This window comes from Mya arenaria, chromosome 12 (genome assembly GCF_026914265.1).
Source record: "Mya arenaria isolate MELC-2E11 chromosome 12, ASM2691426v1".
Lineage (NCBI taxonomy): Eukaryota > Metazoa > Mollusca > Bivalvia > Myida > Myidae > Mya > Mya arenaria.
The window spans coordinates 42,984,074-43,010,000 of record NC_069133.1 but is presented as its reverse complement, the minus strand read 5'-3'; the positions used below and the strand labels follow the sequence as shown (position 1 = coordinate 43,010,000).

General features: G+C 34.7%; 2 protein-coding genes across 8 annotated transcripts in view; one reads left to right on the top strand and one right to left on the bottom strand.

Annotated features, from left to right (window-relative positions):
* LOC128211979 (inositol polyphosphate-5-phosphatase A-like) overlaps positions 1–13,881 on the bottom strand; it is a 48,482-nt gene extending 34,601 nt beyond the window's left edge. For both annotated transcript variants that reach the window (XM_052917179.1, XM_052917178.1), the window contains exons 1-3: positions 13,639–13,881; positions 2,502–2,543; positions 630–730 (exon numbers count right to left, since the gene is read on the bottom strand). In XM_052917179.1, coding sequence (XP_052773139.1) covers positions 630–730; positions 2,502–2,543; positions 13,639–13,710 — 215 coding nt within the window. In that variant the 5' untranslated portion in view covers positions 13,711–13,881. The remainder of the gene's footprint in view (positions 1–629; positions 731–2,501; positions 2,544–13,638) is intronic.
* A 3,320-nt stretch (positions 13,882–17,201) lies between these two features.
* Positions 17,202–25,927, top strand: part of LOC128211290 (B-cell linker protein-like) — a 66,852-nt gene continuing 58,126 nt past the window's right edge. For all 6 annotated transcript variants that reach the window (XM_052915935.1, XM_052915939.1, XM_052915938.1 and 3 more), the window contains exon 1: positions 17,202–17,328. The gene's annotated coding sequence lies outside the window, so the exon portion shown is untranslated. The remainder of the gene's footprint in view (positions 17,329–25,927) is intronic.

The window sequence follows — 25,927 nt, the reverse complement described above, 5'->3', positions numbered from 1 at the left end:
TTCGGTATGACGCGGCCCGGGATCGAACCCACGACCTCCCGCTCCGTAGGCGGACGCTTAACCACAAGGCCACGGAGACGGTAAAAGTTATGCCCCGGGTGAGGAACGAACAAGCCATCACTTCAGGAAGTTTTCTCCAAAATAGTGCAAGTCCAAAATTCCCGTATTTGTTACCAGACACCATTAAATGACTTTCAAGTAGATACCAACTAGAGAAACAATTTTATATTATTGCAGCATATTTTAATGTTTAAAATCATTTTTAAAGTACATTCTTTGTTCAATATACATGCATTTGTGAAACGATAATTAAAAGACCAGCAATTGTATGTGAATGACTATAAGTGCTGCTTTGAAAACATGAAAGGGTACACTCTTTTAGTTAAAAGTTCATAATAATCTCATACCCATTTAGATGTAATTTACTTCATCTTAAGTGCAAATAACCTTGAGACTTATTTATCTACTATATTTAGTAATAACAGAGTATACACAGTCTTTACTGTTAAAAGCACTAGGTCAATATCCTGCTTCACATGTATGGCACAGGATCTGAGGCCAAGGAAATCCTAAATTGATATACTCATTTCAATTACCAACAAAGTTTCCCCGTTAAACCGGATACATACTTGACAAATTGGTTGACATGCTGCATGGAAGCCTCGTAGTTTTTGCCGCCGACCTCCTGACAGTGGATGGCCAGCATCCCTGGCTCTAGGTCTCGTACACTCTATAAATAAAACATGCATAATTGGTCCACACTCACGCTATAAATAGAACACACACCATTGGTCATGAGTGGTCTTAATAAAGGGCATAAATAAGCATTGTGGCAGATCCGTGGTCTAGTGGTAACACACTTGACTGTCAATCCAGGGGTCGCACCACCTAAATAAGCCCAAAAATTGTAGATTGCACAATATTTGGATTTCACAGCATTGATACTTTCATAAAACACTGGTATGTGTCTTTCTTAATATCATTCTGTGAATAAGCCTTTTCTAATTTATAAAATAGTGCTGAGGAATCGCATCATCGATTATCATTATAAATTACTCAAAGGTTGCATGATTTTTATGCTCCATAAACAGATTATGTAATCGAAATCACTAAGCAACCATTCTTTAAAATGGTGAAAAAAAATCATGAACGTGTTCAACAGAAGGAGAATCCTTCATTCGAAGATAGAGACTTATAATACAGAAACTACATATCGCCAAACAAAATATCGCCAAACACATGCCATTTAATATCAGTATCACCAATTATTTATAATTTAATTATTGGTTCACAGTTAAATGACCATAGATTTAATGCATCACCATTTATCAAATTCTCTGTCCACAATGTATTGGCTATAGTTGCAGTGTATCACCATTTCTTTGTCCACATAAAAATTACCATATGTGTAATATATTACCATTTATCATTTTTGGTCCACAGTTAAATGGCCATAGGTGTAATGTTTTCTCTATTTATCAAATCCCTTGTCCACAATTAGGTTACCAAAACAGCACTGTATTTTCATGATCTATAAATCCCTTGTCCACAGTTAAATGGACATATGGGTAATCATAAATATATTGCCAAATAAATCGGGTGGGACTCACATTAAGAAATTACCTATAATTTATTCTTTAATGGATTGGTAATCAGCTAATGTATTAGCCCCATTATTTTCATTAGTTTCAAATTGATATTAATAGCCCAAATTACAATACATTTAGCAACTTAACCAGTTTTTCTCCATCATGAAATGCAGCATTTAAGATGTCCTTGATTTTTTTTCTGTTATTTTCAGCTAGGGCCTAAAAAAATAATTTGGTCCACATTACCTGACTCAACCTATGATATAAAAGCCATTCCTTCCATTTTATATTCAGTTGGTAGAGAAAAAAAGGAGAAAAAAAAGATATATTTTTTTTTAAAATGAGTGTAGTTAAAAAACTTTAAGCTTTTTACAGAAGATAACTTTAACACCATTCTCTGATAATACTATTAACGTTCTTACAATATTTAAAATTATTATTATTTTATAAGAATAAAAAAAAGCATACCTACCCTACCTGTTTTTGAAAGGAATGTAACCTTAAACCAAACCAATTTGATTTTTTTTTTGGGGGGGGGGGGGCCTTAGGTAAAGCTTTAAGTTTAAGCAAATGTATTTTGGGATACAGGATCTTGTTTTACACATGTCTCCTTAAAATATCCGCTGTACAGTAAAGTACAATGAAAGTTGTTTTTTCTCGTGCATGAATTCAAGATCATATTTCATTTTTTCGTCTATCTAAAAAACAAATTTTACCACATCTTTCAAGCCCATGCAAGATTCTGGTGTGCATACAACTGTTTCATTATGATTTAATTATCCTAGAATAACTCTATAGATCCATTTTCTCTATGCTCCAAAGAAAACAAGATTGCTTTGTTTTTTTTTCATGTCAGATGTTAAATAGAACAAGGGTTTTTTCTCCCTGTGATGTGACAATGGTAATACTTACTGCCAAGAACTCTTTCAGCCATATCTTGAGCATGTGTTCCGGCTGAAATTGAAAAAAAAAATATATTAGAGTTTGGAAACTGTATACAATTTCTTAAAGTGACACTAAAATCTAAAATCAATACATACCGGAGCATGTATATATAGCAAACATAGATTTTGAGTGATAAACGATTCACTACTTACTAAATAATGAATTTATGGAAAATGTAAATAACTGCAAACATGATAACAAGAATAGAACCATGTATTTAATAGCTAAAAACGCATAAATACTATATGACTGGTGGGTCCTAAAAGATTTACAGTGGTCAACTATCGTCTCATAAGGTAGAAATAACGAGTTTTCTGCACCTTTCTTTCAAATTAAATACTTCATGAGAACCATTGTTTTCGATATCTATTCATCCTCTTTCACTAAATTAAAACAATTGTTTTAAATGTTGTTCCTCTTATTTGGTAGTAATTAAAAGTGCATCTTTAAAAATCTTATGCATATATGTTTATAAATTTCATTTAGCCAAATTACAAAAAAGGGTTTATCATATGATCATGAAAATAAAGCCCTTCTAAATTAAAAGTCACAGGATCATAAAACAGAAGAATATTATACAAATTATACCAAAACAAAAAAGTGTTCTTAGCTTGATCCTGTTACGATGCACAGGGGTCAGGGTACGTTGTTATGCACACCCTATGACCACGCCCCCCACCCCACTCCCCGGGCTTATTAATAATGATGGAGGAACTGTTATAGCATGTAATAAAACAATCATTCTATAATCTTTGTAGTCTTTTACAAAGATTATAGAATAATATATATATAAGTATAAAAAATGCATAATTCTTGTCAGTTATTACTAGTAACAGTTCCCCTGTCAGTCCCCGCCTGGGAATATCTTATCTTTTTAAATATACATATATATTTATTTATTTATTTTTTTTTGGGGGGGGGGGGGATGGTCATAGGGTTTGGCAATGCACCCTGCCCCTGTGTTATGTTGGACTTAAGATTGTTCGAGAAATCAGGGCATGAGGCAAGTCAGAATCTCCATACGGGAGAGAAACAAATTGGGTAAATATATATATATACATAACAGTTGATGCGTGATTAATAACTCAATATACCCCTTTGAATTATTTTATCCAGATTCAACCAGAAAAAAACAGCATTTTAAAGCTTTAACAGCTATGTACATGTACTTAATAGTTACATTAAAAATCAAATAAAAATCATCTTACGCCCTAAGAAATGGTACCAAATATTGGTAAGTAACAGTATATTAAGATAAATTATTCCATGTTATCAAGCACTTAAATGTACTTAGAAAAAAAGGGCTTCATATTTAACTTAAGAAGAATTTTTGAAGTGTGCTGCACCCTGCCCTTTTTATGTAAAGAGTATGTGCATCCATCTGCCTTCATATGATTGAAAGCTTAAAGTGACACTCTTATTTAAAATTAATACATACACAATGATGTATAACAAACATAAATTTTGACTGATAAACCTTTAACTTCTGACTAAATAATGAATTTATGAAAAATATAAATAACTGATAACAAGATCGTGTATTTGATAGCAGAAAGCGCAAAAACATTAAATGATTGGTGAATGCTTAAAGATTTACTGTGGCTTACTATCATCTCATAAGGTAAAAATACCATGTTTTGTGCTCATTTCTTCCAAATTAAACTCGGTATCCTTCATAAGAACCATTGTTTTTGACATTCATTCATCTTTTTTGGAATATTAAAACAATATTATTAATTGTGGTAAATCTTGTAAGAGTGCATCTTTAAGACATCTGTAGTCAACTAACTTATAAGTTTTGTTTTAAAGCTTATTATACGATGATTAATACATACAAACTTAATACATGCTTGGCAGTTGAACCAAAAACTATTTCAATAAAACATCTTTTTAACAACATTCCCGTCAAATTCATAATACGAAAATAAGTTTATGAAGCCTAACATAAGGCCACACCAAAGTGATATTTCGTTCCGCGGATTTACCGCTCCTATTTTTTGGAAAATTAAAAAAAAAAAAAAAATTTGTGCGCCCACACCTCCATTTTGATCGCCAAGCAGATTTTGTTCAGGTAATAATTTATTAAAAGGCTAAAAATAATCAAGTATAATTTTTCTACGCTAGTTTTCGTGTTTCTGTAAAGGGAAGTTACCGATGCGTAGTGTTTTTATACTGTATATCGATCGGTTTAGCATGGGTTTCAATAAATTCAATCAAAATGGCATAAACAATGTGGCTCGAAGTTTGGAAATTAAATCTTATTTTTGACAATAAATATGTTTTGAGCATGCTTGAAGTCATTGTTGATCATCTCATGCACTAAAGGATCATTATTTAAAGCAATCGTTATGCAATAAAGCATGTGTATCTGAGACTGGTAGCGATTATATTGCGTAATTAGTGACTCGTTTTGAATGGAAATCAGAATGATCAACTTAGTACTATTTTATTCAAGTCATAATACAAGGGACCAAAATTTTACCTCGTTACGACGATGCTGAAGATGACAGGTCAACTTAACTGGAACATGAGTCATTGCTTGGTCCAAATTGATGTATCAAGCTCATTTTTGATCAAATTCTGACAAAACAACATTTTGAACAAATATCTTTTCACAAATAGCGATATAAACACTGGTCTGGATATACCTCAACATAAGTAAGCCTAAGTTTATCACCTTATATATTTTTTTTATTTGCCGCATAATCCGGGATTGTAATGCACTTGTCAATTGTAACCACTGCCCAGCCCACTTCTATATAAAATAAATCTGTTTGTGTCGATTTTTTTATCTCGACTTTTTCGCTATGTCGACCTCGTTTTTCAGTCCCAGTGATCGAATTTCACACATTTCCTATGTTCTTTATGTCGAACTGTAGATCGAGACGTAGTTGTGAAAATATTTATGACGGTTTGCGGCATGTCGCAAAATACTGTGCGTGTCAATATAACAAACTGTCATAATTAGGGGATACAAAAATGTAATTGGTAAGTGCGAATAATTAAAGTTGTTTGTTTATGTATTTAATTAAAGAGACATTTATTGCTCAAGCTCTGTGGTATAGTATAAAACATGAACATTTAATTGATTAGATATCAATCCCGAATGGAAACAGAAAGAATAACTTCAAAATGTCAAATGTTAGTTCCACTGCTCTGGTCGACCAATTCAGAGAAGGACCCGGTATAAAATCTTACAATGTACAAATGTATGCAATTGTGGTTTTATATGTGTTTTGTGTGATCCATAAACGTAAAAGAAATAAATTTGACACAAATAATTCTTCTTTTGTTTCACTTTATTTTTCAATAATAAGTTTGCTGTTTTCACGACGAAAATATTTAACAAGACCGTTCAATTGTGGATGTAAACATCGGACAATCCAACTCAAACGTGTTGGGATTGGTGATATTTTTGTAATTCGGATGAGTCGACTTTTCGTTACCTCGACTTTTTTCACAAGGTCCCGTAAAAGTCCACATAACGAGGTTCGACTGTACGTTTTAATTATATAAGAAATTAGATCTATCCATATAATGTTTGTACTAAACACGGATGAAAAAATAGTATGTATTCCGACATTTTCCCAATGTCTATTTTAGGTTCAGTTCAAGGTGGCATTAAAATGGGTTTAAGGGCAACTATTTTGAACAATCTTTCTTATTTATATTGAATATAAGGAAAAATATATTTTTTGCTCGCTCGCTTCAATTTTTTTTTGGCAAAAATCCGAGGAACTAAACATTAATTTGGTGTGGCCTAATGTGCCCTTTTATGCAGCACCTTGCCGTTTTAAAAACCTGGCTTAAACTCTTTTATAAAAACTGTTACATTACAAAGACGACACTTCAGAACAGAACAACTTAATGCTTAACGGATAAAAAGACAACTTAATGCCATCTTAAACAAAATTGTCTTGATAAGAAATAAATTGTCAGGGAAATACCAGGTACATATGTCCTTAAAGACTTTCTGCAGCCTCTGTCATGAAACTAAACAAGAGCGCCATGGAGAGAATGCCAATTAATTATGAAACTCTTCTCTTTTTTGGAATTGTTAATGGGAAATAATAATTGAAGTCAAGAGATATGGGCCTATAAATATTTGTTATTATATGTTTTGCATACTGTTTTTGGCAATATGTGTACCAAGTTTCATTTGAATATTTTGAACATTTTTTAGCCATGGTTTTGAGCAATATGTGTACCAAGTTTCATTTGAATATCTTGAACAACTTTTTAGCAAAGGTTAATGTTATTGCTCTATAAATCAATGTAGCCAACAGCGACAACAAGGCTATGACAATACCGTTACTTCATTTCTTTGCAAAAACAAACGTGCTAAAACTCTGAACTATTGCAAATAAATAAACATGTACGAGACTGTTACAGAAATAACACTTGCATAACAAGGTAATTGACTGACAGAAAACATGTGTATCTTGTACGGAAAGATTGGGCAACAAACTACTTGTGCAACAATAACAGTTTATTGTTAACTGCCACAACTGTGCATGCGATATATAATTCTTTAATCACAGTGCACTTCATATCACTTTATGCAAGAAAACAAGGCAGATTTAATAGATAATAGTTATATTAATTAGGTGATGATTGATGCTACATGTATGAAGAAGCTGCCAATAACTGGGGCATACCTGTAGCATTTTGAATTGTACCTACAGTATTTTTTCCACATAAAAGGGAATGGTGGTGGGGGCCTTTGATGTGGGAAAAATAGCATCGTTTTGGCAAAAAGAGGAATGATATGTTTACATTTTATTCAACAAACCTTTTTTTGTTCAAGGGAATTTTTTTACCTGGACAGGGAGAATTATATTCCAGATCTACAGATATGGTTCATAATGGGCGTAAATACACTTTAAAAATAGCCCATTACAACATAAAATCAAACAGCTGTTTGTAACGGTACGATTAAAAATAATAAATAGGGCGTAACATTCTTCCGAGTATTTTTACTGTTCTAGCTAGCTGTTTTGACTAAATTTTAAACCGGTTTGTTAAAATCGATTCACTATCCCAAAAGACTTACAGAAGGCTATAAGCCAAGAAGTTAGTAAAGATGTTTAAATTAATCAGGTCTTGTAATTTGCTGAGCAACATTACAATTTTGTGTAAGTTCTAATTTAAATATGTACTATAAAAGTTCATTAAATAAAATCAGTCATTCATTTTTGTATTTTAACCCTTTGCCTCTGGGTAAATTGTCGTCTGCTCAAAAATGTCGTCTGGTTTATTCTAAATTTCTTTCAATTTACTTAAAACTTTGGGGATATATTGACTGAGTGGCAAACAGTTTGGAACCTGACCAGGCGCCGAGTTACTCGGTGTCTGGTCTGGTTCCAAGCTGTTTGCAAAGCCTTTAAAATTGCCATCAGCAGCCTAAGGGTTAATGTACCAGTACACTTTAGAAATCGCCATTACACTTTAATGAATGGCCCAAGGGTGTACCGTACACTTTACTAGGTTGCAAGTAAAAAAGTTATCTGAAGCTCTGATATTCTTTCAGAAAGGGAATGGGGCTGTAAAACACTGATCCACAAATCATGAGTAATACTCAATATGGCAAAATATCATTTCATTGTGATTTTCCTTCTATCAAAGCATTGATGGTGAAATTTGCTGAAATATCCCTATAATTTACATACATTTTTGTAGAAGAGTTGGAATAAATATGAGCTTTTGTTCCTTCATAAAAATGCTTTCCTGAGTCTAAGCCTAGACTTGGACTTGAGACTGTTCATGGCCCCAAGTCTCAATACATTGAATGTGGCGCCAATATTCAATGGGTATGGTTTAAGCCTTCTTGATATCTTGAAGAATTTGCTATTTCTGACAGGAGAACCAAAGTTAACTTGGATGCCCAGGCATACTGGACTATGCCTACGTACAACCCTGATAGAATGCTTACAGCCCCAAAGCAAGTTCTATTATTTTACTTGATTAAAAATAGAACATACATGTGTTTATCATGAACATTGATTTCTACAAAAATGAGAAAATCCTCTCATCACTTTATTCTCTTGATTGACAAGTTTTAATTAAATAAAGACAACTGTGATGACAGCAAGCTCAGAGATGTGATTGACCTGGCAGCTGGGAGGCTGAAATCTTTTCAGCCATGGGTTCTTGGGGCGCTCTTGGGGTCAAAAGCACAATGCCGTAGAAGAACAATGGCTGTTTAGAAGCTCTTTTGAAGACTCTCCTGACTTGAAATTGGAACCAAACTGGAATATGAACTCTAACAACCCAACGCAACCAAGTAACTGTGACTGTGGATTCAATGGCCCCAGGGACACCTCCACCCACCCACCCTCCCGCAAAATATTCAAACACATATCACATCCCTGAAGCTTTAAAGCTGCACTCTCACAGATTGACAGTTTTTATTAATTTGTCTCGGAGTAAGCTGATTTTGGCATCAATGTCTTCAATCCGGTCATATAAGATAACTCTAAGTAGAACATATATCATTTTTCTTAAAGCATTTCAGACATTTAACATCAATTTTCGAACATAAATAAAACAAAACAGTGACTTCAATTTTGTCAGCAGTCTTATATCACAAGTTTCAAGACTATATGCAAAAATTGTCTCATTCCAAGACGAAAAATAAAACTAGTTGTCAAAATGGTCAATCAGTGAGAGTGCAGCTTTAAGCTGATACATGTAGGAATCAGATTTGGGTCAATTTCCTGAACTGGCATGTTTCTAAAAACAAAGGCTTGTACCCATAGTCTCTTGGGTGAGATGCAGAAATCTATGCACATAAATACTGATTTGCTGTAGTCGACAGGGTTAGACACTTATATTTTTCACAAGGTAGTCCCTCGGACTACTGGATCTGAAATCTGGGTAGTCCAGCAAAACTTCTTGTAGTCCAAAAAAATGCAAGCCTACAACAGATTTCTAGAGTGTTTTGCGAGACTTAGCTTTCTCCTTAGAACATTGTCGGTATAACCATTTGATTGGTCTTTTTTATCCATCTCAATTTTAAAAACAATTCTGGCCTTTAAATATAATTTTTAAACCTTAAAAAAATCTAAAAACCATGCTTATACAGGCCGTCAACCAAGTTTTGGTGAAAAAATAGGAAAAAAAATAGGAAATCTTTACCAAGCTTTGGTTTACATCGTATCTATCATTGTTTCTGACTGAAAATGCAAGGGACTCTTCTGGACCCAAATCTACCTTGCTGAGATTGGCAGAGGTTCACATGTCTGTGGATTAAAACACACCACACAGTGCGAAATTGGGTTTTCCCTTTCTAAATTAAGACATTCTAAAGACTGGTTTAAATATTGGTCGAAAGGCTAAATGAAATGCGCGCAAAATTTGGTGAACAGTCCATGTTGTCCGGAACTGCTCGGCCATTTTCGGCAAACTTTAGAATGAGCATTTACCGCTGATGTTCGGCTTTTTTTAACATGACGTTTTACGCAAGTTTAAGCGTAATAAAGATTTTATGCTCAATTAACTGATGTGATATTTAATTTTTCTAGTAGTCCGATGGACTATTGACTTAAAATTTCTTGTAGTCCAACCAAAAAACTGGTAGTCTTGGACTACCAGACTACCGTTAGTGTCGAACCCTGGTCGACTACATGCATGTACACTCAATTCACTGGTATTTCTGTACTGCTTCAAAAATCTAAGGCCAGTGTCTCATTTCCCTACATTCAATATACCAGTACATGTTTTCAAAATGGAAACTTTATCTGATTTTTTCACAAAAAAGTAAACTTAAAAAAAATATTCAACTCTCATAATGAATTTGTCTCTGCCACATAAAAACTGTTACTTTCTTAAAATTCAATATATCAGATTGTTTTGCAAATTCCATTTTCGAGATTTTTTTCTTCATTAGGATGAGTTTTTTTTGTGTGGGGAAAAGGATAGACAATAAGATTGCATTTGGAATGGATATATATATTCGGCCCCAACAAAAGTGCAGAAAACCTTTGGTATAATGCACCAGTCAATTGTAACCACGGCCCCCAGGTCCGGGGGTATACCAGGGATAGCCGGGGAAATGTAACGTGTTTTTAGCTTTCAGGTGGCCCCGCAGTGCCAGATGAATGCAGTGGTTTTGGCTTTGCGCAAAATATAGCGGGAAATGGGCCTTACCTAGGCTCCTTGGGGGCGGGGGCATTTGGTGGGGATTTGACCATCAGTTCGTACCCGCAGGGCGGGGATTTTACCCGGGGTTGGCTTGACCGAAAGTCAAAGTCCCCGCTATTCCCCGGACCTGGGGAGGCCGTGGTTACAATTGACTGGTGCATAAAGTCCATAACCTGGACTGACATACTTCCTTCAAGTTCAAAAAGAAGATCGTAAATTAAGATGTTTGGCACATTTATTAAATTATTTTGAAGTCAAGTATCCTTATGGTGTCCAGCAAAAATTCTGCTTACTATACCATAACTCCATGTGCTCCCTGCGAGTTGCATGGGTATACATAGTCATTCAATAGTAATTAAGACCCATCAGTAAACAGCAGTCAGTAAAAAAAAACTGTTTGTTTTTAAAACAGCCTAAATTATTATACAGTATAATACTAAAGCTTGGCATCATTTTTTCAGCAAGCTCTGCAATTTAAAATGCAGGCTTTAGATAACCCCAGAAAGCTTTTTACCAGCTCATTGCTTGTGGATTTGTTCTTATTTTGACTAATGATAAAATCAGATTTAATTTTTGCACATCAAATACATCTTCATCAGCTATCTCTCTGCGATCGATTAAGCTCTGCTCCACATCATTCCCATGGGAAAATTAACTGGTAAATATTGCTTTCATCAAAAGCAAATTAAAACAAACTTTCCAAAATGGATTGATGTCATTCTTGCTAGCTCAGTCAGTGGCACTCCTGAATGTGGATGGCACCAATAACTCCATTCCACTTACTTGAAAAATTATTAAAGATGCACCCTTACTCCCAAATAAGATTTACCACATTTTTTAATAAACCTGCAAAATAAGAATGAATAAATGTCGAAAACAATGATTCTTATGAAGGATACTGAGTTTTATTTGAAAGAAAGGCTCAGAAAACATGATATTTTTACCTTATGAGACGATAGTTGATCACGGTAAATCTTTAAGCAGTCACCAATCATTTAATATTTTTGAGTTTTCAGCTATTAAATACACGGTTACAATCTTGGTAACAGTAATTAATATTTTTCATAAAAACATTTTTTAGTAAGTAGTTAAAGGTTTTAATATGTTGACATACATGTATCAGATAGAAAATAAACAGTATTGGATTGACAAGGTGTCTTTTTAAAAATAGAAGTCTTTGCACTTTTTATGTTGAACCAGTGTATCAAAGTTGCAAAATTTTAGACTGTTAAATTGTACCATAGTGTCTAAATATACACTTTGTAATACTGTAAGAGCTTTAAGATGTCAGTACTACAAATTTTAATTCAATGAAATGTGCAGTATTTAAGGCATGAATATCAAAGTCTAGATTTTTGAATTAAAACTTTGAAACCCAGATCACAGCATGCCATCTGCCCTTTGCAACCATTGAGTGTAGACTCAGATAAGCAGAATTTCAACCATCAAGCTGATCAGAATCTGCACTGTTTGCTGTGCAGGTTAGAGTCAACCTTTAAAGTAGTGCCTGTAGCAAACATACATCAAAACTAGCACATGAATTTCTTTAGACCTTGCGGTCAAGGATAACCCGTGAAAGTGCAAGCACTTATTTCCAACGGGGTCCTTTGTTTTTGCTGAAGGGACAGCACGCTGAAGAGACAGTGGTGGGATACAAGGAAGTCCGGGTGCGATACCCTAGCTCTTTTTCGAAGAGACCCCTTGGTTCTTTTACGTGCTCGGTGTAAAGCACCGATACACGGGGTACAACTTTCCTGGGTTAAACCAGTACTGAGTACACCACTTTTCCAAGCACTACCCTTTAATTGCCAAGCGCCAGGCAAGGGAGCTACTTGTACCAATTTTTAACGTCTTTTGGTATGACGCGGCCAGGGATCGAACCCACGACCTCCCGCTCCGTAGGTGGACGCATAACCACTAGGTCACGGAGACGGTCAAATGTTCAGGTATAAGTGAATTAAGTGTTTTTAACCATGAACTTTACCAATATAAGCTTTTTTAATTGTAAAATAAACATGAAAAAATGGTCAGAATGAATTGTTCCTGCGCCAAAACTCCATGCCTGTAATGCACCAGTCAATTGTAACCACGCCCCCCCCCCCCGGTCCGGGGCTATACCGGGGATAGCCGGGGAAATGGGCCCGGTTATTACTTTCCAGGTGGCCCCGCAGTGCTGGGTGAATGCGGTGGTTTTGTCTTGGTGCAAAACATAGCGTGGAATGGGCCTTACCTAGTGTCCCTGGGGTGCAGGGGCATTTGGTTACAATTGACTGGTGCATAATAGGGGCACAAGGAGCCAGCCTTTTTGTGACAGCAATTCATCTCATAAAGCATTTTTTTCTTGAAATTGGGAAAAATATACATACTAGTGATTATGCTAGTGTTTTTCCACCACTTTTGAAAGCCAAGGGACCTTTCAAATTGGGAAAAAGGCTTTGTTTTATTAACTTTTAACTAAATTTGAGAAATCCAATTTTTACCTTGATATTATCAATTATTACTTATATTGCTGTAAAATATTGACAGGAAAAGCAAAATGCTGATGAGGTTTGTTGCTTAAAGAAAACTTTTTTGGAAAAAGTGTATTTATCGATATAATAATAATAAAATGGCCATTGGAGCTATATTTTTGGGGCCCTAACTGGTTCAGGAAAAACACAGTAAATATAATTTAGTATTGAAAGGTATAGTCCATCAACTGAGAAGAGTCATAGCAGTATCTTGGGTCATGTTTAAAATATGTCTGAGCTAGGTTATCCTACCTCAAGTGTTAATTTTTAATATGGTTATTGATATAATCTCACTGCGACTTACAATAGTTGGGACCTGTTTTACAAACTGTGTAACATTTAAGTCCGAGCTTTTCAAGTTAAGTGCGACTTGCAATGCAAAAATTAATATATCTATTTAAACTTATAACGCATATAGATAAGGCATTTGTTCAACAATATCAAATACTTACATCCTCAAATATAGAGCCAACATTTGCTGTCACCAGCAGCAGTTTTGTACTATCAACTCTATCTACCTCCATTGTAATTTTCTTTAATCGAGCACATAAACTGTGCAATATGGAGGGGTATAGTCTTTTATACAATTTTTTGCTATACGACACATTTATGGCACTTTTGAGTATCCTTTCAAATCATAATACCGCAATTAATTGGTTAATAATTAGCAAAACCTGTTGATTCTGTTTTCTTAACTTGCGCCACCTATATTTTTCAAAGGGAAGTAACTGTTACTAGATTCGTACTCAAAATATTTCGTATCTTATAGATTTTCGTTCCTTGTAAATTCACCTATGACATTTCTCAGTCGGGGTTGTGGGTTAGGCACACACTGTCGTCTTACTTTATTAAATCAAAATAAACCAGATACATGTAAATGTCACAGGGTGAGATATATGTGCGACCAGATATGGCTCGAACCCGGATGAGTGTAAGACTGAGAGGGAGCCCCATATCCCACCAAATCGGCCTACTACCAAATCGGGCCCTGAGATATTTCGGCCCTGCCATTTCGGCCCCTTAAAAATATTGACTCGAGACTTTTCGGCCCCTTACTGGTTTTTCACAGAGACATTTCGGCCCCTTAATTTTATTTAAGTTTTTTTTTAAATATAATAAAAGCAGTCGAAATATTCAAATTGTGTTTCAATAGAAATTGTAATGAGATTTGTAATTCAACATAAAAACATATATTTATAAAAATATTGATAAACTTCTTTACTTTAAAACAAATATAACAAAAATACATAAAAAATACATTTTCAAAACAAAAAAATGATAATGTATATTCAAATTACATTAACTTCACTGTACTAACGGTCAAAGCTATATATCAACATCTATCTGCTGCTGGAGATATCGTACCAGTTAGTTGGAGACGTCGTACCACATATACAATTTATAAGGAGGATTTTACAGGTTTAACACCTGTAAAACCTCCTTATAACGTGTATATGTGGTACGTGCTAATGTGGTCGTTAAAGGAGACCATATAGCTATTTAGGGTACTTAAAATAGCGGTAAAAGCGTCTTTCTTAATACAACATAGTTGTGTGAAAAACATATGACAGCACGAGAAGCAATATAAAATAATAATATTTATTTCAAAATAATTGTTATACATGTATATACATGATTATATTGTATGCAGTGCGCATGCCCAGAACCTTACAGATAATCCCGCAACTACAGTAACATCCTGGCAGTTGTAATAGAATTAAGCATAGTACAACACGTATGGTGTGGACTCTCTCTCTATATAACTCCAAACATAACATTTAACCGTCACCTTATAAATATAAAATTAGATCAATTGGCATCTGAACGCTGAAACGGTAAAACAAGACAATGTAAGAATCGATTGTATACATTTAAATTACTAAATCACTAGCGAATTCGGGGGGGGGGGGGGGTGCACCCTACGCACCCACATTTACTCGTCCAAGTTTACAGTCTACTTCAATACAGACAAAAAAGGTACGAGAATACGCCCAAAAAGCACCATTTCGGACCAGAAATTGTAAAAAAAAACTCCCAACACTTTAAAAAAAAATGATTTTGAGGGAGGGGCGTAAATCAAAGGCTCAACTTCCCCTAAATGAAACCCCACCCCCTAACGTCATTTCCTTGATACGCCTCTATTAATGAGGTTTACAATTGTATCTTGTTAAATCTACTAGGTTTCAGATTTTTGCTGAGTGTAGATAATGCGCCAGTCAATTGTAACCACGGCCCCTCCAGGTCTGGGGAATAGCGGGGACTTTAACTTTCGGTTCAGCCAACCTCGGCTAAAATCCCCGCCCTTCGGGGACGAACAGATGGTAAAATTCCCGCCAAATGCCCCCGCACCCCAGGGGCCCTAGGTAAGGCCCATTCCCCGCTATATTTAAAGCGAAGACAAAACCACCGCATTCACCCGGCACTGCGGGGCCACCCGAAAGGTAAAAACAAGGCCCATTTCCCCGGCTATCCTCGATGTACCCCCGGATCTGGGGGCCGTGGTTACAATTGACTGGTGCATGATATACCTATTTTCGATATGAATACTTACTAGTCTAGATTTAAGGTGGATGGTCGAAGTCCCTGTTCGGGATGTCGAACGTCCTCTCGGGTAGGAGCTGACCGTTTGTAGTGTTGAAATTGGAGAAACGGTGTTATGTCACTCCGGATATCAGTCGTGCACTTGAAAAAAGCCAGTGTACTGTTAATAGCAAATCAATGCCGCATAATATAAAACTGCATATGAATAGATGCATACTCATTAGTGTAACCGTAAGTAGTACAATAATATGCAAAACACATGAAAAATCCACTATATCAAGGACAGTTCCAAAGAGGAATAAAACAGAATAGACATATGAAGCAGATATTGCTCATGCACCCACGTTGAGATACATCTGGTATCTATAACTATATGACCTTCATGAACTGCCCAGTAGGCACTACCTTCTAGTCCCACGTTGTAGAAGTTATCCATCCGGTCTTTACAACTACATGACCTCCATGAACTGTGCAGTTGGCACCACCTTTCCCTCCAACGTTGCCGAAGTCTTCCCACTGATCTTTACAACTACAAGCCTTATGTGTACACACGCTATCTAGTTGTCACCACCTTCCCCGCCCAATTTGTCGAAGTTTTCCCACAGGTCTCTTCAACTACATGAACCAGGGATTCCCCTGCTCCATGGGTTGAATTAAAATAAAAAAAAAAAACACACAGTCAAAACACCTCATGCAGCTAGTCTCAGTCCTCTGTGGCGAGTTTGATTCGTTACATAGATAATGAAGGCTTAAAATCCTTACATTAGCTCACTGGTTTTACAAAAGAAAGCTAAGGTAATATTCCATAACCCATGGACAGCCTGAATGGAAATTCAAAGGGTTATATTAATAATGTTTTCCCTTCCATTTCTAAAAAACAATGGAAACATCCGTTAATTTGATTGTTATATTGTTCAGATCCCTTTATAAACATTATAATGGTACATATTTACATTCATCAAACTTTGAAAGAAACCATTACTAAGGGAATAAATTAATTGTAAGAACGCATTTTTGAATAATGTGCCCCTCTAACAGGATTTAACGGGGGATTTTGCTAAAATGGGATTTTTTCCCTCTGCCACTTCTCACTAGCAGATCCAAATCTTCCAAGTTTACTTTTTATTTCAATATAGGAGACAAAAGTAATAAAATACGCCCCAAATGCACCATTCCGGACTAGAACTTCTTAAAATTTTCTTGAGGGAGTACTCCAAACCCCCTGCCAACATTTTAAACCAAAATAAAATCGGTTCTGAGGGAGGGGCGCAAGTCTAAAGGTTACGCCCCTAAATTACGCCCCCTCTAACGTCGCATTCTGGAGCCGCCCCTGCTTCTTACCGTATGTCCTACCGAATTCATTTCGCCTAAAAAATCAATATGGGAGATCACTGTGTCGGAGAATAGTTGCCCAATCAAATGATATCAGTGGATGTTAACCGTTTAATTTTGATCAGTTATCTACCTTGATGTGCAGAAGCTACCAGGAAGTGCAAAGCAGGAAGTTTTAAAAGTTTATTAACTTTTTAGATAGCTGTTGATTTGTTATTGTATGCTAGCTAGAAGGAAGATATACTATATTATTTGTATATTTTATAAAGGTAATAATTTATTTCTTGATATTCTTTTTATTAAATACCGCTATAGGCTACAGAACTGTCAAAAAATGGTTCATAGACATAGGTCCGAGTCAAAAGTAAACAAAATCTGCCTTACTTTGTCGTTTTATTTGGCTCATGAAATGTGTGTGATATTAAACTAGATTATCAAATAACAAAGAAGAACAACCCTCAGGGTTTTTATTTGACCAATTTTAAAATTGATGTGCCAAATTTTAAAGAGGTATACTTATTGTGTGTATGCATCATGATCTATTTGACCGTTAAATAAGCAAGCCATTTTATCTAGCCATTGGCCATTCTGTCCAATTTTGTTAACTGGACCATACAATTTAGGTTTCATTTGAAGGCTGTTTACTCCTGTAATATATGAAATAATTGGCCAAAACATAATATAAATAAAAAATATAAACATCAATATGGATGAGGCCAAAACAAGGTGTTAGGACATTACGGAACATGGACATAACTGACCAGACATATTGGACCATATTAGGTGACATAACGTACCATATTTGGGGACATTATGGACCATGAGTTATCTTTTTACTTACAGTTTTTTTAGTTGTGTTAAATCTTATTTGGGAGTGAGAGTGCATCTTGGTCTGTTATGTTTCTCTAGATGGTCCGGTTTGTCCAAAAATATGATCTGTTATGTCTGGTCCATTATGTCTATGATTCGTTATGTCCGTAATACCAAAACAACATTATAATTTAAAGATGCCATCTAAACATCATGAAAGATAAGGGCAAAACATCAATATAGATGAAACCAAAACATGATTATAGATGAGGCCAATACGTCATTATAGATGAGGCCAAAACATCATTAAAGATGAGGCCAAAAAATCATTATAGATGAGGCCAAAACATTAATATAGATGAGGCCAAAACATCATTATAGATGAGGCCAAAACATCATTAAAGATGAGGCCAAAACATCATTAAAGATGAGGCCAAAACATAATTATAGATGTGGCCAAAAAATCATTATAGATGAGGCCAAAACATCATTAAAGATGAGGCCAAAACATCATTAAAGATGAGGCCAAAACATCAATATAGATGAGGCCAAAACATCCTTATAGATGAGGCCAAAACATCAATATAGATGAGGCCAAAACATCATTAAAGATGAGGCCAAAACATCATTATAGATGAGGCCAAAACATCATTAAAGATGAGGCCAAAACATCATGATAGATGAGGTCAAAACATCATTAAAGATGAGGCCAAAACATCATTAAAGATGAGGCCAAAAAATCATTATAGATGAGGCCAAAACATCATTATAGATGAGGCCAAAACATCATTAAAGATGAGGCCAAAACATCATTAAAGATGAGGCCAAAACATCATGATAGATGAGGCCAAAACATCATTAAAGATGAGGCCAAAACATCATTATAGATGAGGCCAAAACATCATTAAAGATGAGGCCAAAACATCATGATAGATGAGGCCAAAACATCATTAAAGATGAGGCCAAAACATAATTATAGATGAGGCCAAAAAATCATTATAGATGAGGCCAAAACATCATTAAAGATGAGGCCAAAACATCATTAAAGATGAGGCCAAAACATCATTATAGATGAGGCCAAAACATCAATATAGATGAGGCCAAAACATCATTAAAGATGAGGCCAAAACATCATTATAGATGAGGCCAAAACATCATTAAAGATGAGGCCAAAACATCATGATAGATGAGGCCAAAACATCATGATAGATGAGGCCAAAACATCATGATAGATGAGGCCAAAACATCATTAAAGATGAGGCCAAAACATCATGATAGATGAGGCCAAAACATCATTAAAGATGAGGCCAAAACATCATTATAGATGAGGCCAAAACATCATTAAAGATGAGGCCAAAACATCATGATAGATGAGGCCAAAACATCATTAAAGATGAGGCCAAAACATAATTATAGATGAGGCCAAAAAATCATTATAGATGAGGCCAAAACATCATTAAAGATGAGGCCAAAACATCATTAAAGATGAGGCCAAAACATCATTATAGATGAGGCCAAAACATCAATATAGATGAGGCCAAAACATCATTAAAGATGAGGCCAAAACATCATTTAAGATGAGGCCAAAAAATCATTAAAGATGAGGCCAAAACATCATGATAGATGAGGCCAAAAAATCATTATAGATGAGGCCAAAACATCATTAAAGATGAGGCCAAAACATAATTATAGATGAGGCCAAAAAATCATTATAGATGAGGCCAAAAAATCATTATAGATGATGTCAAAACATCATTAAAGATGAGGACAATACATCATTATAGATGAGGCCAAAACATCATTAAAGATGAGGTCAAAACATCATTAAAGATGAGGACAATACATCATTATAGATGAGGCCAAAACATCATTAAAGATGAGGCCAAAACATCATTAAAGATGAGGCCAAAACATCAATATTGATGAGGCCAAAACATCATTAAAGATGAGGCCAAAACATCATTATAGATGAGGCCAAAACATCATTAAAGATGAGGCCAAAACATCATTAAAGATGAGGACAATACATCATTATAGATGAGGCCAAAACATCATTAAAGATGAGGTCAAAACATCATTATAGATGAAGCCCAAAGAAATGGTTTGGTTATGGTTACATCCTTTTCAAAAACAGGTATTTTAGATAGGCCTTATTTTTCTTATTATCTTATTAGGCTTTATGTAAGAAAGTTATTGTCATCATTGGGGAATGGCATTAATTTAATTTTCTGTATGAAGCTTTAAAGTTTTTAAATCTACATGTTAAAACACACACTTAAATATGTTATTTATTTTTTTATAACCTCATTTTACCAACAGACAATAACAACGGTAGGGTTAGCATCTATTTTATAGGTGTGGTCGGGTAACCCGATTCAAAAGTATTTTTTTATACCTGTGCATGAAATTATTGCAAATTGTATTTTATTCTTTAAATCTCATCTGAAATTCAACAAAGAGTGACCTATTGTGTGATGTTTTAAGTAAAAACATCTTGTTTTATCACTTTCCGTATGATTTAAGGTACTTATAGATAAATGCTAAGTGTCCAGACGCGGTCCAGGATGCACTCTCTATATTTAAGATTGAGAATGCTACTTTAGACTGATATTTTGTTTAAGCCTGAGTAAAGCAGATAATTTATAATTGTCATACTTTTGTAACGTGCAAGCCAAACAAGGCCAACAGATCCCTTCAGAGAAAAGCATGCTCGACCCTGAAGGGGTCCACTGGTCTTTATATACAGTAGATTCTCAATCTATACAGAACCCGGGCTTTGCTAATTTGCATATTACCAAACAAGTACATCAATGTACTATGAACGCACTTCCGTCTATAACGGAATGTTATACATTAGAACACCGCTATTTCGAAGTCGTCGGGACCCAGCTAAATACTTCGAAATAACAATTATTCGAAATAAACATTGAGAGAAATAATCCGAAGTTCCACCAACGATTGTCTCCGAAATCCGGCGCATCCGAATTCTACTCTACCCGCGTCATTCTCCAGATTGCTCGGCAGTGGGTTGAGTGAATAAAGCATCGATCGGTGTTGTTGTGGCAGACATTTCGAATGATGATTTTACTGAAAGAAACATCCGTTATATACAAATAATATCACTCAAAATTAATCACTCTATGTATTCGACACCGTTGTTTGCTCCATATACGCGCCAATTAACCCAAGGCATTCCTTAAACCGCGATAATTGCACCTTATTATAACGTTAATTGGTCTGTCACGCCGATGTCAGCGTAGGTGTGAAAACTAAACAAAGCGAGGAGCATGGGTCGTCTGCTAGCGGATTCAAAAATTACATCGACTATTTTTTGTGCAGTTTCGAATTTGAAATAAGGATTGATAAATACACGTGAAAAATGTATCTGGGACCGAATGTTTAGTTCAAAAAATCAATTAAGTGAAATAGTGAAGTTCGGTTTAAACATTAATTTTTACATTGAATAAAGAAGGAAAAAAATCGGGACCGAAAAAAAAGTTCGAAATACCAATTTATTTGGTTTATCGGTGTTCGAAATAGCAGTGTTCTACTGTACTATGAACGCACATCTGCCTATACAGTGGACCATTACATTTTAAATATAGTCCAATACCTGCAATCAGACAGAAAAAATTCTCAGAATGTATTGGAGATTAAATATATGTATTTTCTGTTGATCTACAACTTTGATTACTTTTGGCCTGAAAAATTAATGGTGCTAACTCTCAAAGTGAGTGAATGTTCTTAGGAGAAACCTGTCCTACCTTTTCATTATTTAAATCAATTGGCTTTGAATTTAATTTTAAGGAAATTTATGGTTGTCATATACGAAAAGCACTAGCAATATCTGAATTTCCAATCTGAAGTATGCCTACTTACATTGAAATGTATAGGGAAATTAATTTGAAGTGTATAACTTTTATATAATCTTACTTTACATACAGGGCTTTTTTCAATGAACATATTGGAAGATGCCTTGCCTTTTCATTTTGTGAAAATTTAATGCATAAATGCTTTGAATTGGGAAAATTTAATGGTGTTATTGGTAAGAGCTTTGAACTCATTTATTCATAATAATGGAAGATTGAAAAACAATAAGAAACAAACAAAACTATAACATCAGCACTAACAATGATTTAATGCACCAGTCAATTGTAACCCATGATGGCCCCCTTCCCAGGCTCGGGGTTATCAGATAGCAGAGGAAATGGGCCGTGTTTTTACCTTCCAGGTGGCCCTGCAGTTCCGGGTGAATGCAGTGGTTATGTCTTTGTGTCAAAAATAGCGGGGAATGGGCCAAAGTCAAAGTCCCTGCTATTCCCGGGACCTGGGGGGAGGGGGGCGTGCTTATAATTGACTGGTGCATAATGCTTTATTATTATAGTATTTTACATTCCTACATTTCTTGATTGAATTTCTTTATAAACAAATGTAAAAAATGTCACATAAATTTGTTTCAAATGATACCAGATTAATATGGGATCGCAAGGCTTCAAAATGGTGTACCTGAAACATAAAAGATGAGCTATATTAGCAAAGGCTCTCTTGGATGGTTGTAGGTAATCAAGAGTCTAAAGAGGGGCTGCCGTGCTGCCCTTTTCTGGCACCTTGCTGCTGTTTTACTATGCCCTGGTGTGCACTTTTAATTGACAGAGCCCAATAACATACTAACTGGTTTCGCAAAGATAAAGATAGATTGATAGAAAATTCTATTATTTCCTCTTTTGAAGAAGAGATTGAACAGAGCATTACATACATATACATAGACGCTATTATAAGTGAGATCTATTTATATACATGGAACATGGGTGTATGACTTAAAGATGCACTCTTACTCCCAAATAAGATTTACCACAATTAATACAATTTTTTTAATATACCTAAAAGGAAGAATAAATGTTGAAAACAATGTCAATGGTTCTTATGAAGCATACCGTGTTTTATTTGAAAGAAAGGTGCAGCAAACAGGGTACTTCTACCTTATTAGACAATATAAGATTGCAGTAAATCTTTTAGCATTCACCAATCATTAATATTTTGGTGTTTTCAGCTATTAAATACATGGCTACAATTTTGTTATGCATTTGTATGTATTGATTTTGAATAAGTGTCACTTAAATAAAATATGAAAAGACAATAGAAATCAAACTTTAATGTCTATAAGCAAATGCATACATGTATGCTCAAGCATTAATGACGTAACATTACAATATAAATTAAAGGAAAATAATGGTGCTTAAAAAAAGAATTTGTGTTGAATTGTGCAAGTGGCAAGTTGAAGTGGGTGCAATTATTACTTAATGTAGAATAACACAGCTGCGTATAATCAGTACATAAATCTATAATTGTTTTCAAAGCCAATAACCTAATGCCTAATTGAGCTGAAAATGAAAATAATAAGACAAGGATGAGGATATCATACTAGGATTTTAATAAATTTGTAAGTTATAATATTCTGATTAAATTAGCATAAAAGTGTTCATTGCCAATAATATGTACGGGTACCCGGTAGTCTAACTGAGGGGAAAAGAAAAGAAATTAGGCAAAGGCTGGCTATCACATTTTTTATAATAATTAATAATATTGTATTGATGATTAATAATATAAGTTACGGGGTAAATAAGTGACCCGATATTGGATGGATTGGATAAATTAAACATTTAAACATGTCAGCAGGTTGTTGACGTAATATATGATATTACTTGAAAAAAGTGATCTTATGATTAGATCACATAAGATCAAGTGATCTTGTGATAAAAACAAGAAATCTTGTGATAAGCTCAATACTTAGTGATGTAAGAATAAGATCAAGTGATCTCATGATAAAAACAAGTGCTCTTGTTATCTGATAAAAACAAGTGATTTTGTGATAAGGTTAAGTGATGTTGTGATAAGGTTAAGTGATCTTGTGATAAAAACAAGTGCTCTTGTGAAAAGATTAAGTGATCTTACAATAAAATTTTGTGATCTTGTGATTAAAACAAGTGCTCTTGTGAAAAGATTAAGTGATCGTATGATAAGATCCTGTGATCTTGTGATAAAAACAAGTGCTCTTGTGAAAAGATTAAGTGATCTTGTGATAAGATCCCGTGATCTTGTGATAAAACAAGTTATCTTGTGATAAAACAAGTTATCTTGTGATAAGCTCAAGTGATCTAGGAATTAAAACAAGTGCTCTTGTGAAAAGATAAAGTGATCTTATATTAAGATCACGTGATCTTGTGATAAAAACAAGCGCTCTCATGAAAAGATTAAGTAATCTAGTGATAAAAACAACTGTGAAATCTCAAGTGATCTAGGGATAAAAACAAGTGCTCTTATGATAAGATTAAGTGATCTTACGATAAGATCAAGTGATCTTGTGATAAGATCAGGTGATCTATTGATAAAAAGAAGTAATCTTGTGATAAAAATGATCCTGTGATACATGTAAGATCATTTACAAGAGGGTCCCAATAGCTGGTACTGGATACACTCCTGTGCATTGAACTTTTATGGCTGCACTTTTTTCGCTGTCAATTTTGCCTCATAACAAAGTTGGTGTTAATTTTTCTTCTATGCATATATGTATCTGACCTCCCAAGAAGTCAGTTTTTTGTATATCTCCTTTCTTTAACCAAGCAATATCATAAAGGTGTTATGTTTATTGCTATCTTAGTTGTGTTTTCTTTGTCCGTGCTGCCCCATTTGCACTGTGGTCATTGGCTGGTTATGCCTCTTTTGTCCGCTCTTCACATTTTATTATGAAAAAGTCCATATGCTAATGCGATGATCATGCTTTCAGAAATTTGTAACATGTAGTTAGCGATATTACCACTTTTGAATGTGAGCTTTAAAATTGGTTAGTGTTTTATACAGATTTTTTTTTCTGTCATATGTTGTAAACTTATAAAATTGACCCCTGACTTGGTGTTTGGGGGGGTCTTGGGCAATACAAAAACAAACAAAAATACCTTTTTATTTACTAGATGGATAACCAATATATAATTAGCACATAGTGGGTCAATTGTTCAGAACGTTATTAAATTTAATAGCGTTGTTAACATGGTCGTTGTAAACTTTTATATATTTACTTCTCTCACGGCGGGGAATCCACGTGACCAAATGGTAGGTTTCAGTGCAAGATGGCGTCACCAAAACGCTCGACTCGAGCCGAAAATCAAGGTAATACATATAATTATAATAGTTTCTTTAATTTTTAACATAGCCTATCATATGCCCACCTACCTAGTTTGTATTAGCATATCCATGTTTTCCTTGAAACTTTAACCGTTCTCGAGAACACTTCGGCAATGTTTCCAAAATGTACGAAATCCGACTGGTAGGTTACACTTCCATTTATCATTTTGGCTCGGATTTAGCGGAAAATGAGGTTATAATTTGGGAAAATCGCATAAAACAATTAAGTTTTGTTTAAACATAACAGGCATATGCATTTGGGAACGAATATTTTAATGATTTTAAAAGATATGAGCACGAAAAGAAAATGATAGGTTGCAGCTCCGATTTTTGAAGAGATAGGTTGCAGTTCCATATTTAGGTTGCCGTCTGGACTGCAGATTCTTTGACTTAGTTTTAGTGTTCAAGCCAAACATATAGGTTCCCATAAAACTCAACTGATATTTTTCTATACCATTGTTCTTTTTACATAGTTATTACATCATCTAAAATTATAAAATCATTGAAAATCACATCGAGACTGCTGTTTTTATACTTTTGATTTTTCTGCTTACAAATTTATAAGGTTACCATCATTAATGATTTGTTTTCTGTGACAAATTGATGTATTACACGTTTAGAGTTGAATTGTTAAACCATTATCTGTGATAAAATCTGCACACCATTATACTTTTATTGTATTACGTGTCAATCGATGTTTTGCAATTTTCGATATATCATATGGAATGCATTTTTATCTTTTAGACCAATGACACGAATAAGAGAGTCTTTCCCTTCATCAACCTAAACGAAATGAATGCAGGATATCTAAACAGCCAACCAAAAAAAATGGCAGCGATACAACAAAACAAAAGAAGTGTTCAGTGAGCATTCGTTTGA